General features: G+C 42.2%; 1 protein-coding gene across 2 annotated transcripts; it reads right to left on the bottom strand.

Annotated features, from left to right (window-relative positions):
• Positions 1–2459: 2459 nt before the first annotated feature.
• Positions 2460–16527, bottom strand: scarb2a (scavenger receptor class B, member 2a). 2 transcript variants are annotated; one of them, XM_071483607.1, is made up of 13 exons: positions 15899–16527; positions 11204–11361; positions 10816–10963; positions 10382–10576; positions 9777–9868; positions 8516–8635; positions 7875–8053; positions 6292–6410; positions 5893–5966; positions 5719–5770; positions 5473–5625; positions 3731–3778; positions 2460–3387 (listed from the first exon to the last, which is right to left on the bottom strand). In XM_071483607.1, exons 1-13 carry the CDS (start codon positions 16019–16021, stop codon positions 3256–3258), a joined length of 1593 nt encoding a protein of 530 aa, XP_071339708.1. In that variant the 5' UTR covers positions 16022–16527; the 3' UTR covers positions 2460–3255. The 2 variants fall into 2 exon arrangements, with proteins under 2 accessions (XP_071339708.1, XP_071339709.1); XM_071483608.1 differs by lacking the exon at positions 3731–3778 and having other exon boundaries at positions 15899–16408.
• Positions 16528–17061: the final 534 nt, after the last annotated feature.

The following is a 17061-nucleotide window of genomic DNA, read 5'->3' as shown; positions in this document are numbered from 1 at the left end:
AGGTCAGTGTAGTAGAAGTCAGACAGGTGGAGGAGTAGTGATGGCTCAGGTGTGTGTGTGTTCGAACAGACAAGCAACACACAACTCACAGGATTAAGGTGTTTCGGGTTCAAGTAAAGATTTTGAGAAGGTGGATAGCGACGGACTGTGAGTTTGCACAAGGCAAAGTTTCTTGCATGTAGGTGACATGAAAAGGCCTTTAGTGAATTGATTTTACTTTAAAAGGACAATTTCGACATTTAGGAAAACACACTTATTTGCTTTCTGGTGGCGATTTAGATAAGAGGATTAACAGCACTCACATATTTGTCTGCTGAACATGAAGGTGGAGCAAGGAGGTGATTTGCTTAGCACAGCATAAAGACTGGAAGCCGGGGGCAGGAGCTACCCTGTCTCTGGCTCTTACAAGCACCAGTTTTACAGATTACTTCCTGATGCAGTAACTTTCTGGAACCAAGAAATACTCACAAGGGCTTCACCTAATGATTACTTTCCATTGTCGATTAATCAGCCAATTATTTTCTTGACTGGTCTAGAAAACATAAAAAAAAACTGTTAAATGTCCATGATAGCGTCCTACAACACATTTGAGTAGCAGGAATCATCAGAGCCCAGGCTGGCTGTTTACCCTCCCTTCAGGTCTTTGTGCTAAGCTAAGCTAACCATCTCTAGGCTGTAGTTTCAATTTAAAGAGACAGTGGCGTCAGTCTCCTCACATACCTCTCCACCCGGAAGCGAATAAGTGTATTCCCCAAAGTGTTGAACTTCTGCTTTAAAGGACTCTCCACCAGAGTTATCAAACCCAGACTCAGACTTCTGACACCGATCTTAGATGGTGCTGAAGCGGCTCGCCCTTTCTGTCAAGTTAACTAACCCTATAATAAACCCCACGGTACATGTGGTATGGTCAGATAAATGGTTAATTGAGGAATGACTAACTGTGATAACTTTACATAAATGTTGCTAGTAATAACTGTAACCGCTAATTCAAATAAATGCAGAAAGCTTTGGGCTTTGTATCTTGTGCTCAGGTGTCAAAGGGTTGGCAACACAGAGAGCCTTCAAGATTTAAGACTTGAAGAAAAAAAAAAAAAGACTGTGGATCAACCTGAAACCGAATACGAGCACATTATGGTAAATAACCCATATACAAATACAAGTCCATAGGTTATGACTTTTTTTTTTCTTTTTTTTTTTAGCAGCAATAACAAATACAAAAGTATATCAAAAGAAGACACTCCATGTGCTGAGAAGCAAGTAACACAGAGGCAGGGATGTCTGTTGTTCATTTACAACAACATCACAACCAACACTAGCTAGGACAAACCGTTGAAATGTACTGAACATATGGACCACCTACATTGAAATGACAAGGACAAAAAAAACAAAACAAAAAACAATGAAAATACACAGGGCACAATTTCTAGGCAAAGTGCAGGGAATTTTCCACGTTGACAGTATTATGGCCTTAAATTCACTTCCCATTGATAAACAACCATGGGTTTAACATGTGACAAGACAAGTGTGGCGGAGAGAGCACTGAAAACACAACATGAAACATAAGACAAACAGTGATTCAAGTGCTGTGTGCTGCGTTTGCCTGAATGCCTACAGCTCCTTGGCAAACTGAACGACTGCACAGCGGCGGGTGGCACACAGGTCTCCCTCAACACCCAATGATTCCACTTTTTTTCTTTTCTTTTTATATAGTCACGGCACTTGACAGTGTCTTTGACAGATCAGCTGTGTGTATATATATATATATATATATATATATAATAGGACCAAAAAAAAACCTGGTAGCCTTGTGTGAGGACTGGTTTTAGCAATCCAAATTGTGCTTTCTCTAATAAGTAACAGTGTAGACGTGCAGGAGCGGTCGACACCAGACAAAGTTAGTGTCTTTCAGCACACCTAGGAGGACTGCTTGCTGGATTTGGTCAGAGGTATCTCAACATTTCCCCTTTACATATGTACAATAAGGACAAAGAGATTTCCAGCTTATTTGAACAATGTATGAACATAAAGAACACACTGAACCTTTGTAAGGCAGAAAGCAGGTTCAAGTCTCCCTTGTAAGTTCTGTGGGTGTTTTTTTTTCCTTTTTGTCTTGATGTGTGATGAAGCCTAAAAAAAAAAAAAAGGCGCGACTTTATCAAGCTAATGTTGGCAAGCCTAACAATTTTACATCTAGCTACTATCACCTTAACTAATGAGGACTTTGAAATGTAGCTGAGTGTTTCTTTTTTTGACTAGTGTTGTGGGGGGAAAAAGAGGGGATGCTAACAAAAAAAAAAAAACAAGGAGAAAAGAGGGGGTGCGGTCAAAATCACAAGTATTTCAGGTGTCACACTACACCGCGCCTGCGTCAAGAAAAACAGTGTCCCGTTGTCCATCAAAACAGGACACTGAAGTGTAAAATAAAGGTGCACCAACACTATCACTAACTGATACTTGAGAGTGCGGTGTGTGCGCACTAATTCATCTTAGGAAAAAAGGCAAAAAAATGCTATAAATAGTTTGGCTCAGTCTGTTTTTCTGTCTTTCTTTTTTTTTTTTTTGTACAAAAGGATATGCTAAGTTCAGCTTTGTTAGCAAAACCATCTTATCCTCAGAGCCCAGGAGCTCAGAGTTTTGTCCTAATGATTCAGTTTACAGGGGCTTTTTTTAATCTGTTGGCTTGACGTTTTCTCCTCACGCAACACTGATAGAGAGGAAAAGAGCAAGAATACGACTGTAACAACAACAACAACCGCTGTTGTTCAGGTGAATACTTAAACACTCTTTGAGCCACATTAGCCGGCAAAGTCTGCTCAGAAGGTCATGCATCCGTGTGCAGCAGCGACACCTATGCTACCATGTTCCCTCAGAAGAATTACGGAAAAAGGCTTGTCCCGGCCGAGCCCACCCAGGGTCCCGGCGTGTTTAACGGGCCGACCAGGACGGAAATGAGGAATAAAGGTGTGAGAGTTTGTTGTTGTGTTGCAGCACGGTAGGCAGTGAGGGCCATGCTCAGCAGGTAGAGTAGAGGAGGGCGGACAGTCATAAGAGGGCTCAGTGAGAGGAGCAATGTCTTTGTTGACTAAACATTTACTGGGGTTTGCGTCCCACCCCTTTCCCTATCCTACCCACCACCCAGAATATGTGAAAATGAGCCCACTGTGTGTTTAAACCCCCACCCGTGGTAATGTAACACCCCTGTGCTGCTCCCTCAGCCCCCTTCCTGAGCTCCACACTCGGGCAGGAGTTCCTCGATCAACACTTCTGGGCCTCCACTGGAGACATGGCAATGTAGGAGCCGTTCCTCATTGGCTGATTGGCTGTCGTTTCCGATGGCTCGTCTGGTTTGTCGCTGACCTGAGTGTAGGCCATGTCGTCTTTTGTCGTCTGGACGGGAAGAGTCGGGAGGACAGGGGGTGTTAGTACAAACGTAGCACTGGCAAGACGTCCAAATATTCTTTCATACTGAACACTGACATTGAAATGGGAGTAAATGTTTTGACTGTAATGTTCACACAACAACCTTAATGTGCACCAGCTACAACAAAAAAAAAAAAAACCACCACAGAAACCAATTAACTTAAAAAACTAAAGAAACCAATTACACTGTGAGGCGAGAACTCAAAAAAGGACTATCGTGTCTGTAAAGTCAATTAAAAATGATAATAATCAGAGATGATGGATAACAAATTAAAAGGAGAATAGCAAACAAGGCAAAATGAAGACTTACAGTAAAAGAATGAAAAGCTTCAGTAAAATCAATACGTTTTACTTCATTCTAAAACAGAAAAGGAAAAAAAGGGGGGGTTACAGAAAATTAAAATTAGAACATGGTTAATACAACACTTCTTCACATTGCAATTAAGCAACAGTCTCTCAGTCCTACGATAAACTTCAGTGCATGTGTGTATGGAAATAGAATAGTTTGCCATTTTGTGGAGATATGCTTATTCAATTTCTTGCAGAGAATTACATGAGAAAATTGACGCCACTCTCGTGTTTGTGCTCTAAGTATGAAGCTGAAGTTTGTCCGAAAGTAACAAGATCCAATCAAAATCCACGTTGACTGACGTGGTTTCTCTTGTTTTTTTAATCTGTAGAAAAAGTGTAACAGGACGAGATCAAAACCGGCTGGTTTCAACCCTCAGTTTGCTTCTCTTCCACTGTCTGCGCTCACATAATACAGTATTTTAACACAGCCAAATTCTCAGTAAAGCTGCTCTCATTTACACGTTTCTTAGTTTCTGTCGTCATTCAGCAGAAGGAGTTTGAAATCGTGACTGAAACACAGCTAAAACTGCAGGTTAATCAATAGTCACTTCTAAGTCATTTCCAAGCTGCTAGTCTGCTGCTAAAATCCAGGATTTTGCCTGATCACACGAGTTACAGGCTATATTTACTTGTAAAAAATGATCCGAGAGAAAGTTAGAACCTCATGTCAGCTGTCGAGCCTTCAGGGCATAGTGAGAGCAGAGAGGTGTGTCTGTGGAGGAAAAGCCTGATCTTGCGCTCGCGGGGCAACACTGGCAACTCTCTTCTACGGAAAGTCACTAATGTTTTTCCCAAAAAAAAAAAAAGCCGCTGGATTTGTTGCCTTTTTTTTTTTTTTAAATAAAGTTGGTATAGGGTAATAATGCTTAGATAAGCTAAATGTCTCCTGGCTGTAGTTTCATATTTAAACAGACAAGCATGACAGTGGCATCAATCTTCTCACTTAACTACCTGCAACAACAAAAAAAAAAAAAAAAAAAAAGAAAGAAAGAAAGAAAAAGAAATATTTCCCAAAATATCAAACTATTCCTTTAACATGTATGTTGCAGGCCACTCTATGGACAGTGCATAACCTGAACTACAATAACATGAAGGTGTGTAAGGCTATGTAAGGCCAGGGTTCAAATCAGCAACCCTATACTACCAGAGATAAGACTTGAGCATGTGCTGTACATTACTCACAGGACTATTCTAGTTCAATGCACTTTGGTACTCAAAAGAGCAAAGATAGTTTCTAATTACTCTGACCAAAAGGGAACTAATACGTTTTGTCCCTGAATACAAAAACTCATCGATTCATCGAAGATGCATCAACTGTTAGAAAACGTTCAGCAAGGAAAAAAAACACGTGAACACCATTTGATCCAGAATTGTGGAAAACTGCTCATGCAGGCTTTGCTATGCAGGAATCATGCAATGTGTTAGTTAACATGCGCATAGCTCAGGGGTTAAACCTGCTGAAGCTCAGTGAGGTTAATGTAGGAAAATGTTAACCATGCAGAAACCCAGTCAAAACTGTCAAAACTAAAGGCTTTACTTTGACATGTTACTACTATCTACCATCACTCAAGGTCCCATTTACTCTGTGAACTAATGTCAGTGGGTAGCACACTTTTTTTTTTCCACACCAGGGTAACTGTGGGGATTAATAATGCTACAGTTTAGGATTCATAACACCACAGCTACAGGGGCAGCTCCTACCTTCTTCTGGCGGTTTCGGCAGAACAAGACGACGAGGACCAGCAGCAGGATGATGCCCATACCCACAATGAGCAAGGGGAAGTTTGACACAAGGGTCACAATCAGGAGCAGTGTCCTCATCTGGGAAGCTGAGTCATCATCAATAGTCGCCGTCTAGGTTTGAGAGAGACGACGTTATTGACTTACGGTCACGCTTATAAGAACAGGTTTGTTTCAGTTTGTGCTTAAAGGGGGTGGGGTCCTCACCTCGTTGACGAACATGATGGGGAAAATGGTCTCGTTGATATACTTGGTTTTGCTGCGGGGCAGACAGAGAGAGACAGGAAGGTCAGGGACAACATCTGGCTCAACATGTGGCCGGAATGGGGACAGTGTGTGGCAACAGTGAAGTGGGCCAGAGTTCAACAGAGTTCCACTTACGGGAAGCCTGGGATTCTCTTCATAATGATATTGAGCTGGGCTCGCTTGCAGGCACGAATAGGAACTCCAGTGGTCTAAAAACAGAGAAAAAGAAATTATTTCAAGACAAAGCGAAAAGCTTCCGGTGAATCTCACTATCGCTTTTCTTATCTTTCTTATAATCCTCACACATGGGAAGAAAGCTACAGTCCTGTTTTAAGAAACAAACTCCCTTTATCGGTTTGATAAAGACTGACAAATCCTCACGTACAACACAATGCAGTGCTAACAAAAACATGCAGAGCTATTACTAAAAATCAAGATCAAAACAACTGAAGTCCGTCATAAACCGAGTTGAGGTTTCGACACAGATCCAACCATGTGGCTCTAATCTGATGGAATATTAAATATTAGCCGTACCGGCTGCAGGTCGAGGTACGTCTCGTGTTCCTCCTTGTTGGGGTTGAGCCCATCAACAGCATTGATGTACTTGGGGTCCGCTTGATAAAAGTGGGGGAAAGACACCACAATGGGAGCGCCTGGTGGGAGGGGGTGGGGGGGGGGGGGGGGGGGGGGGGGGGGGTAAGATAAGTGCGTCAGTGTTTGTATCTGAAGATGACTCCACCTAAACAATAAAGGCTGGAAAAAGATCAAAGTAGAAACGTGAGATAAGATAAAACTATCTGGTATTCTGTGTCAAGCAGACAAACAGGAATTTCAGTAATTTATATATTGCAGCAGTTGGCTGAGGAATGTGGGTCCCAGGTTGTATTGAGCCTAAATAGTGATTAGCTGACAAAGCAAGCATCCTGTTCCTACCCGCCCTTTGAGTAAGAGAACTTCTATCTATTTGAAGCTTTTAATAATTAAACTCTTAGGGAGTTAAATGGAGTATATATGTATATTTGCACACATATATTGTCTTTTATATCATATTAGTAGGGTGCTTAGTCACCAATGTATTTATATACATCTTTTCAAAATAAAACTTGCAAAAACTTACCCAGTATACCTATGACCTAAGGACTTTAGGTTGTCAGATAGTAATGTGTAATAATAACAATAATTCTAATTACAGCTAAAATTAAATGCTGTTTTTAGAGCATCAGTTCTCCTGTAATTTAAGGTAGTTTCAAGGGGACCTCTAAGTTTAAAACTGCCCTTCTGCATTTTACCAGGTCAGTGCAATATTTGGTTTTTGGGTGAAAATGAAGTTGTTGCAAAATCTGACAGACGGACACATGCTAACACTAACGGATAGGCCTCTCTGGGAACCAAAACCATGATGGAAAAATAAAATACAGGTATGGGATCATTACTATTAATGCAATACTTTATGATAAGCTTTACATGCCTTTCATGTAAGTCTATAACTCACTACATCCTGTGATTGAGTGAAGTTAAAAATCCCATCCAGAAACAATGAGTTAAATAACCAGGGACCAGAGGGAGCATTTTAACTTCCACCTACCCCTGTAATGTTAATCATGTCTGAATGGGCCTTTAGACTGTATATATTGGAACAAAATTACAAAAAAAAAAAAGGAGAAATAATACTCTACGGATTTTAAATAAACTTTGAGTAAATTATACGAGCAGCAGCAATTACACAAACAGCAGAGTCCTGGGGTTACAGTAGCCTATCTTTTTGTGATACTGCAGTGACTTTATGTGTAAAGCCCACTGGTGATTGCCTTATCAGAGCAATCATACTCTACTCGATGACCACCATAAAATACTTCAATAGCCAGCACAGTTAATCATTGAACCCAGTATTGAGTAAAATCTGGTATGCTCAAACAGAGGGAATCAGGCAGCAGGGCAGGGGATGTGGTGGCTGGCTGAAAAGGACGTTTCTAGGGGGTAGAAAAAAGGGGGGAAACTGTGTCATGGGACTGGTTTGGAGTCATCAAAGGGAGGCGGGTGGTGATGGGTAACTGGGTCAAGCTCTATGGTTACAGCGGGGGCTCAGCGTGAGGGGGGGAAAGGGGCGGTGTTCCTACCTTCTCGACAAACGCTGACTTTAAGCACCCCAGTGCCGAGACAGTCTCCAGCTGGCACACAGAATCCCTCGTTAGAGGGGTTGTCTTTGGGACTCATGAGGACGTCGCTAGGGGGTGCAAAGCGGTACGCCTGGATGCCTTTCACCTCCACGTCTTCCACATAGGCTAAATGAATAGACCTGAGGAAAGAAAACAGCTCAGCGATTACTTTTGGGAACCATAAAGAACTACTTCAAGAGACACTTTAGAAGTCTAAATAAAGACCTCAAGATCCAGCAAGAAGAAGGAAATAGCTGTTATTGTATTCTTAATCTTTAATCTTCTAGGCAGTTAGGACTTTAAAACAAATAGGTGCCAAGCACAAGACAATTACTTCCTGTATAACCATGAATTAAGGCCTTAATTAAGGTGTGTCCAGGTCAAACTCTGGACTTCCCATGTGTGTATTGCATTCATCACCAGCCTTATCAGAAGAAGTTGAAATAACCACAGCTCAGGTCCTTATCAGTGGATTTACAAGCGGATTGTGCATGAGTCAGTTTCCATTTCCCAACTTACACTTCGTTGAAGTTCCTGTACCCACCCTGCTGTGATGCTTTGACTATAAACAAATCTATAACGACACAAGCACACGTGCATACCTGCAGAGATCAGCAGCAAAGATGTAGAGTAGCTCGTTCCTGTTTATTAGAGGGTGGAAGACGGCGCCGTCTGTTCCGTTGATCATGTTGCTCTGATTGGAAGACCACCACGACATCTTCCTATTGTTTGTTTAAAAAAAAAAACAACAAAAAAAAAAAACAGCCTATGTTAGTGCTTGGTGCAGCTGAAGCACTGCACAAAAGTACAATTTTGAAGTACTTCAGTATTTTTGTTTTATCCTACTTTATACTTCCTTTCTACTACAATTTAGAGGAAATATTGTACTGCTGACAAAATACAACACACTGTTAAAGATTAAACCAGTCTTTACCAACCTTTTTGGCTTGTGACCTCTTACAAGACTAGTTGGTTAATCTGTGTTGATTAATCTGCAAATTATTCCTTAATTAATCTAACTAATATTTACTGTGCACCTGATCTCAGATTAAGTACTTAGTACCTACTCCAAGGTCTCCTGCTATACTGAAGCTTGAGTGTTGTCCCAAACTCGTAAGTTGCTTTGGATAAAAGCGTCTGCCAAACGAGTAAATGTAACAGAAATGTAATGTAGTAGAGGAACATTGTCATTACGTTATTTCCCAAAGTCCATCCTCAATTTTATCCTCAATTAAAAAAGCACCCCCCAGATGTATCTTTTGACCCTCTGGAGGGACCAAACCCATAGATTTGAGACCACTGGACTACATATGCAAGTAGCTGAAATGAGCTCCACCTCAAAAAACTGTAAGAGCAAACTATTATTTGCATGTTGATGGATTAGTATCAACTATCTTGTAATATATAACATTATATTTTTCCCAGGAACAACTTTTTGATTTGCTGCTAATAACTCTGTATTTTTACCTAAGCAGGGTTTTGAAGGGATTATATTTACTTGTAATGGAGTCTTTTTACGCTGTTGTATTGGTACTCCTTACTTAAGTAAAGGATCTGAACACTTGTTATGCTACCAGATTCTACCTACATGTGCTGATCACATTCAGAGTACAAAGTTACTTCAGATATACAAACATTCATTTTGCAATCCTGCTCTATGTAAAGCCAGGGAGCAAAGGCTTTCTCCTCTGGACTTTCAGATACAGGTTGTGTAACGAAAAACAAATGTGAATATGATGACTGGGAGGAAGTCGAGGCTGTGTTCTGTCAAGACATTGTTTTACTATTCACGGGGAAAGCGGGGGGGGGGGAAAAGGGAAAAAATGTTTTTTTCCATAGACAGAGCCTGACATGAGTCGTTACCTCAGGCCGTTCCACGTGTCGATCTTGCCATAATCCAAGTAGTTCTCCTCACCAGTGTGGAACACAAACTCTCCTTCGTGAGTGCCATTTTTCTGTGGAAAACAACACAAGGTTCAAATAGAGCTGCTGTGACCGACAGATGTTGAGGGTACAGCAGAGAGGCAATGACTCAGAAAAGGTGTTTATAGCCGCTGACAAAGGACCATGGGAATTGTGAAAGAAAAACTGCTTTGTATTTGTCATTAAATATGCCCCTCAGTGTATTCTCACCAGACTCTTACACAATAAGGCTTTAGTAATTGATTGAAGAACATATCCAAGACTGGTGGGTGTTTTCACGTGAACTGTTTTGACTGTGATGATTAATCCACTGTGATTAATCACTGTTTAAGTGCATTCCTCAGCATCACAAGGTTAGTGTCGCAGACGCTGCCGTATAAACAGGAAGTACAATCACCTTCCATCAGCATGTGGCCAATCTCACTTCTTGCACGACACTACCACAGGCTTCCTCTTGTCTGTTGTTTTAGTAACCCTTAACAACCAAAACCCGGGAGGTTTCTGAAGGTTTTTCTTAAGCTTGCCTCCACAATCACAGTCCTTACCTTCCACATCAGCCCAAAATATTCATCCACGTCAGGCTTCAAGGAGTGGATCCTTGTTAGGAGAGGGTCTTTGAATCCCCAAAGAACCTCATGGACAGTGCGGTTCAAGAACAGCTCGATGCCCAGGCTGTTCATGTACATGGAAATGAAAGTTCGCATGATGAAGGAATAAGAGTTCATCTCGTTCATCACCGCCTGAGGAAGAGAGATGATGACGGTGGAAAAAGAAAAAAATTGAGTTGAAGGGTGCGAAGGCTTGTGTTTTTCTTGGCTTTGTATGCCTGAAGTTTGTATGGTCAAGACATCAAACTGTCACAATAAAACTAAGAGGACAATGACTTGGAGTGTGTTAGAGGAATAACAGTGTGATAAAATGAAAAAACACGCTAATCAAATGACTTAAACTCAAAGGGACCTGATGAACCATGTCTTACCACAAATGGGATGTTGACAGTTCTGACGATGTCAACCTTGGGGTCACCAATGGACTTCTCAGGCACAAAGACAAAAGTTTTGGGGTTAAGGGCATAAACCTTGGTGCCGTTCTCCAGGAAAGTTACGTTTTCCCTCGGCCTGTATTCCCTGGTGTGGAAAGGGCATTGGTCAGTTAGTCCAGATGTCTTTTGTTTTGAATTTACAAAGCATTAACAAAATGAACCCAGATGAACCACATGCAAGATGGATTTTCATGAAAATGATTTTTACAAACATGTTTGGAAATGAAAATCAGGTTGCTTTTCTATCACTATGTATTACAAATATTAACAGCTGCACCTCTTCTCCCAAAAACTGTTTGGGTTTAGGTCTTCATAACGAGCCTACCTGTAAGTATAGGGTCCAATCTGTTTTACAGATGCCTTCCCGCCTTTCAAGAACTCCTCTGGATTGGTCACATTGAAGAAGTAATACTCCATATAAACAGGTGGAGGTGGATTCTTCCATGACTCAAACATTTGGCTCTTCTCCGTCAAAGTAACTTCCTATCAGCAAAAGAGCAAAAAAAGCATTTTTACACTTAGGGGGAGCAATGTTTTATTCACATTTGGGCACTTTCACAGACCTTTCCTATTCAGGATGGGTGCCATCTGAGAGCGCACATGGCACTTTTCTGCAATGAGCTGGTGCCGGGCCAAGACCCTGAAACCCAGAGGGAGGCAGAGAAAAGTCCTTCATAGCTGAAAAACCATCAGGACAGGCAGAAAGTCTTAGCAAAAAACTGCACAGTCCCTGACCTCAACAAGCTGAGGCAGGAATCTGTCTGTGGGCTACTATTCAGCCCACACAATCCAGCAATGTGTTGCAACAATACAAGTGGCATCTGTGCAGCCTTAGCCATCAAACTACATGCAAAACATCAGGTGAGTTTTTAATATTCAGACTGTACACGCCAGAGCAGCCTCAACAAGTTGAAGAGGGTTTCACTCTGAGCGGCTTCACAGATGTCCTGGCTGTGATCGTGTGAAGAGAAACAAACCTGAAAACCTTAGTCAGTGGCTGCTGCGTGTCAGAACATGAGAAATCAGGAACCTTTAACTAGACCATCCGACAGTAGAAGAAAACAGAAAAGCTGAAGATGCTTGTTTAGCAGGAAAACAAGCAACCTTTTTCCAACCATGAGTATATATCTAAACTTGGGAAATGGGAGAAATGATCCACTTCCTTTCACGCTTTTTAACTGATGGGGTTCCTGAAAAGGTACAGCAGAGAGAGGCCATACATTGTCTGCTGCAGTCTCTCAAAGGCACTTCAGACGTTGAGAAAATATAGTTTAACGTGTGGCCTGCACTTCCTGTTTGGGTTGCAACTTCCGACATTCAAATGTGTTTTGCCATATATGGTTTGCCAGGTGTTGTTGCATCACCTCCACTTTGCCTCTTTCAAAAAACTGATGGTAGACATCGGAGGAGTTGACCAAAATACATACTTTGATAGTGTGCATAACAACGGTGAGATAGTTCAACTACCTGAGAAGAAACAGAAGATTCAAACAATCTGCAAGATGAGAGAGAAAAAGGCTCCATCAGCTGGTTTAGATATGTGATTATGAATAAAACCTTTTAGTGGTTATTGGTAATGGTTATTTTCATTACTTATTCATATGCTAATTATTTTCCCAATTTATTTGTTAATTGTTTAGTTTCTAAAATGTCCAAAAAGTGAAAAATACTCACTAGAAATATGTGTGGTTTTTTTTTCTAAAAATAAAGAATTACAAATGTTGCATTGCCAAATATCGAATTTAAACCAGGAAACAATCATAGTCATGGCAACGCCCTAAATAATCAGTTTCAGTTTTATAGCACAGCTGCGTGATTTCTTCTAAAAAATGTCTCCAGAAGGAGGAAATTCAAGTATTTAAGACATTAAAATCTCCTGAGTCTTGATGATTCTGCACCTTAATTAAGAGCTGAACTGAAAGAAGTGCGTGACTGTCACTATAGGGCTTGTATAAAACATAATGCCAAACCAGCAGAATTGACTTGACTTGTTCCGTTGTAAAAGCAAAATGCAAACTGTCACTTTTGAAACAGGCTTCTGTCTCGTCTGGCCTTTCCCCCGCAGCATTAGAGGAACCAACGTGTGACGGTGGCCTGCATGAATCCCTGTGTTTGCCAACCTTGAACAAAGGTCTTTCAAAAGGCCTTCAAAGTTATACGAGAATCATTTATCTCTCTGAAAAAAACAAAACCAAAAAAAAAAAAAAAAACAAGGCCTTGATCTATCACAAGAATAAATAAATAAATAAAATAACGCAAGTGGAGAGGTTTGTCAGTGCGATCGTAATACAGTGTCATTAGCTGGAAGCGCTGAGTTAAACTAAACAACAGCAGCAATATGACTTGATCCTTAGCCAAACAGCCTCAGGCACAGCTTAGGTGTGGTGTGTCAAGATCCTGTTTTCAGCTGCAGTGGCAGGAGTATATGAGTATAAAATATATGAGTTCCTACAAGTCTTTCTTGTATTTAAGCGTTTAAGTTGTGCATGAATGGCACATTTTGAACTAAAACAAGCTGCGTTTTACCAGCGCGACCTTGTTCTTGAACGCTTTTTCGCTGAATCAGTCCTACTACCTTGAAAAGTCTCCTTTTCCAAACAGAAGCTGAGAGGAGTGGCACGAGGTGGTGTTTTTCTTTTCAGTTTCCTCATCTGAGCAGATCCACTCGGGATAGGCTGAGGCCGGGACAACAACAAGTCACTATGAGGTTGCTCCCAGGCAAAAAAATCCTGCCCCTGAGGCCAAGGAGTCTGTCAAATTCCTCCCATGACTTTTTCTCTGTTGTTTCCCTCCACGCCCAGCTCAGCAGACATTCAGAGTCTGTGTCCTCGAGGTAGCTTTGACTTGTCTTAAACAACTAGGCTCCATCGTCATTACCGACAGCCACATTCAACATCAGATTAGGTAGATTTTTGAAGTCAGTTCAGCATGTCGGGCTCTGCCTAATTCAATGGGAAGACTGTGGCGAAAGCGGATTAGCTATGCTGTCATTTCGTGTAATGGCCAGTCACATCTGAATTTTGTCCCCCGTTGATGAACTTTGACTAACTCTCTTAATTTGGGTCCCCTGGGACGCTGCCGTGATTCAGAATGAGGGGAAGAATGAGACCCAGACCTAAATTTAACTCCAGGAGGGGAAAACGGTGTCAGTGAGGCAGCTGTTTGTGAGTCTCCTACTTGGACAAAATAAGTGTGTCCTCTATTCCTGATTTTTTTCTTCTTCTTAAGAGGAAGGAGGGAGAGGGCAGGGGAGGGTTGACTCTGCGATGGGGTGAAGAAGCAGAGAGATCTTTAAGTACAGATTATGAGCTACGCAGAGCATCCAACACAGTGATTCATGTCGGTAAGAGGAATGTGAGGTATTTTAGAGGGCAGGCAGCAGTGATGGGTCTGCAGGGTGGGATAGAGTGTCAGCTGCCAACACCCCCACCCCATCACCCACATATGCCCTAAACTACTGTCAATAGGGGGGGGGGGGGATCATAATACAGCGCATCCCAACACCAAGAGCCCACCAACTGCAGGTACGCTACTGCACATATTTACTGACGTTTCTTTCCTTGCGTTGACGGGAGCGCAGAGCCAAGAATAACATCAAACTGATTCCCACTTGAACACCACCTTGTGCTGCACGTTGAGCTGATTCTGGAGGTGAGGGTGAAGCGAGAGAAAGTAGTGGTTGTTTCTGCGCAATGTACAAATCCAACCCAAGTCAGAAATAAGTGCTTAGCCTCACTGTCCTTCATAATGTCAGCATGATCGTTAGATCTTCGCAAAAAGTCAATGTCAACGTACTGAAACGTAGTCTGTATGTTGATTAACTCATGGAGTTCTCAAGACAGAGAATCAGCTGATCACAGTGTGAAGCCTGGATCGATTTGTGAAGCGGTGACGGCTCAAATCAGACATATATTGTAGTTTTACAAAAATGAAGAGCGGTTGGGGCTGCATTTGGATGATCCCTGCCTGATATCCTCAATTTAACCCTTGAAATCAATCCCATTATTACGGATCGGTCAGGTTTATACAAGTTGGATGCTTGATTTTCAGAAAGGTGAAGGACTGCTTTTGCCACAATGTTAAAAAAAAAAAAAAAAAAAAAAACCCACTACAGATCATCCACTGGAAGTCAGGGACTTTCACCCAAGCTCCCTTCCCCCATCCGTCAAGACCTGCACACCTCCCCCCTCACCCACCGTGCTCCTGCTGGCTGAGATTCTTACTATTACTACCAGTAACCCTCCTCAGAAAAGTCAACCATCAAAATGTCACTACATCAAGCCTGTTTCTGCAGAAATGTGTCACTGGGTCATGCACACACTGCTGGACAGGTTATGAGCATACTACCAGCTAGGAAAAAGCACATATCACACCCAATTTCCCCCCAGTTCCTCTCATTCACCAGGAAGTTAAATGAATCCTGTGATGACTGGTTAAACCATATAAACCCTGCAGATACATAAAGGTGTGCCCATAAAATAGGGTGAGGTCATAATAAAGTCACCTGAGAGGCACACACTCAGTCTTCCTCTTGTGGGAACCACCGGGGATTTCTACTTAACAGCAAAAAAAAACGTATGGTTAAAATGGTTAAATACACATGCTGATTAATCCTCTGTTTCAATATAGGCCCAAAGCTACACGACCATGCACCGGGACTTACAGGCTGCTCAACCTCGGATCATGCGGATTCCTTAAGGGAACCGCTCCGAGCTCATCCCGCAGAGCTGGTGGGACAAAAATGCAGAAACACAGAAATTACCACTAAAGCCACAATCAGACAATTTATCCACACAGGCAAACACCAAAAAATTGCCTGATCTTGTGACCCTGCATATACTTTCCACCAGTGGGATGCTGAAATGCGCATGATTGACCACTGCGGATGCACCGCTTTAACATTTAAACCCCTCAAGTGTGACAGATGGAAGAAAAATGTGACAGGAGAAAAATACACTGGAGTTGTTGCCTTTTTTTTTTTTTTTTTTTTTTTTTGTAGTTAAAAATCTGTACAACTTACCTTTTTTAACCGGCTGTGTATCATTGTTTGGAAGACTTGAGCCACGACCAGGGCGATCCCCACTATCAGGAGGTGAGCGCACACGATGCCGGTGGCGTAAATGGCACAGGATCTCCGAGTCATGGTGCCGGGCCGATGTGCTGTCCTCTTGGGCCGAGAAAAAACTTAACTTAACTCCAAAAAAAAAAATATTCAACTAAAAAAATATGGAAGGCGAGATGTGTGGGAGCGTAAAACCTCCTAAGCAGCAGCAGCTTGAGGTGGTGGTGGTGGGTTAAACTTCTCTCTCCGCCGTCCTGGCGTGGGCTTCTCGGCGAGGCTGAAGAATCGAGAAATAAAATATTTATATATGTGTTGGCACTTCTTCTCAAAATCCGAGAAAACGCCGAGAAGCGAGAGGGGGGAGTGAGGTGCCGCGGTGCCGGGGCGGTGGTGGACTGAAGCAGCGGCTCTCAGCACATCGGGACGCAGAAGAAGAGGTGTCCTCCTCCCGTCGCTGCTCGCATTAATGAAGCCAGTCGGGCGAAAAGCGTCGTTTTGGGAGGCTGCATGGGCGGTGGGCGTGTGTTCAAGTGTTCAAGCAGAGAGAGGCAGGGATGGTGCTTTCCTCTGCACGGCTGATGTCACCGGGTCTAACCACAGCCACAGAAATATGCAACGGAAACAACAACAAAATAATAAAAAATTAAAAAAAAAAAAAAAAAAAAGTGTATTATTTATTCCTCCTTCATGTGAAACTTTATGCAGCGTTTGTTTGGCTTCCGGTAACTTTTTTTTTTGCTGTTTTCACCGTGTATGATGAAACATGAAGAGACTACCAGGATAATTACATGAATTAGCAGCAGGCTTTAATCAGCTTCCAAAGGTGTATGTTGATGCACACTATGAGGGGGGAAATGGTTCAATTGTTTTTTAACATAAAACTGTGACATTATCATCTGCTTAGTTCACGTACACAATGTGCAGACGGCGGAACCGTTACCTCTTATAATGATCCCGCTATCTCGCCTCATCGCGGCTCCTTAAATAAACTCGGTGTGGACATGAATAATGAGCCATTCAAACAACCAACGATCGTTGACGTAGCTTCTTTGTTCGACCAGCAGACGCTCTGATTGGCTACCGTCCTCCCGGACCACCGCTCGGGACCACCCCCTCTCGAC

The sequence above is a fragment of the Trachinotus anak genome, unplaced genomic scaffold (genome assembly GCF_046630095.1).
Source record: "Trachinotus anak isolate AG129_WGS33_773 ecotype Australia unplaced genomic scaffold, CSIRO_AGI_Tana_v1 ptg000008l, whole genome shotgun sequence".
NCBI lineage: Eukaryota > Metazoa > Chordata > Actinopteri > Carangiformes > Carangidae > Trachinotus > Trachinotus anak.
This window is presented reverse-complemented; position numbering and strand designations above follow the sequence as displayed.

Excerpts from the sequence above, each read along its gene's own strand:
- scarb2a (XM_071483607.1), bottom strand. The coding sequence starts at position 16,021 with ATGACTCGGAGATCCTGTGCCATTTACGCCACCGGCATCGTGTGCGCT. Across the intron at positions 9,869-10,381 it reads ATTTTGGGCTGATGTGGAAG|AAAAATGGCACTCACGAAGG; the intron begins GTAAGGACTGTG and ends TGTTTTCCACAG. Across the intron at positions 8,636-9,776 it reads GACACGTGGAACGGCCTGAG|GAAGATGTCGTGGTGGTCTT; the intron begins GTAACGACTCAT and ends AACAAACAATAG.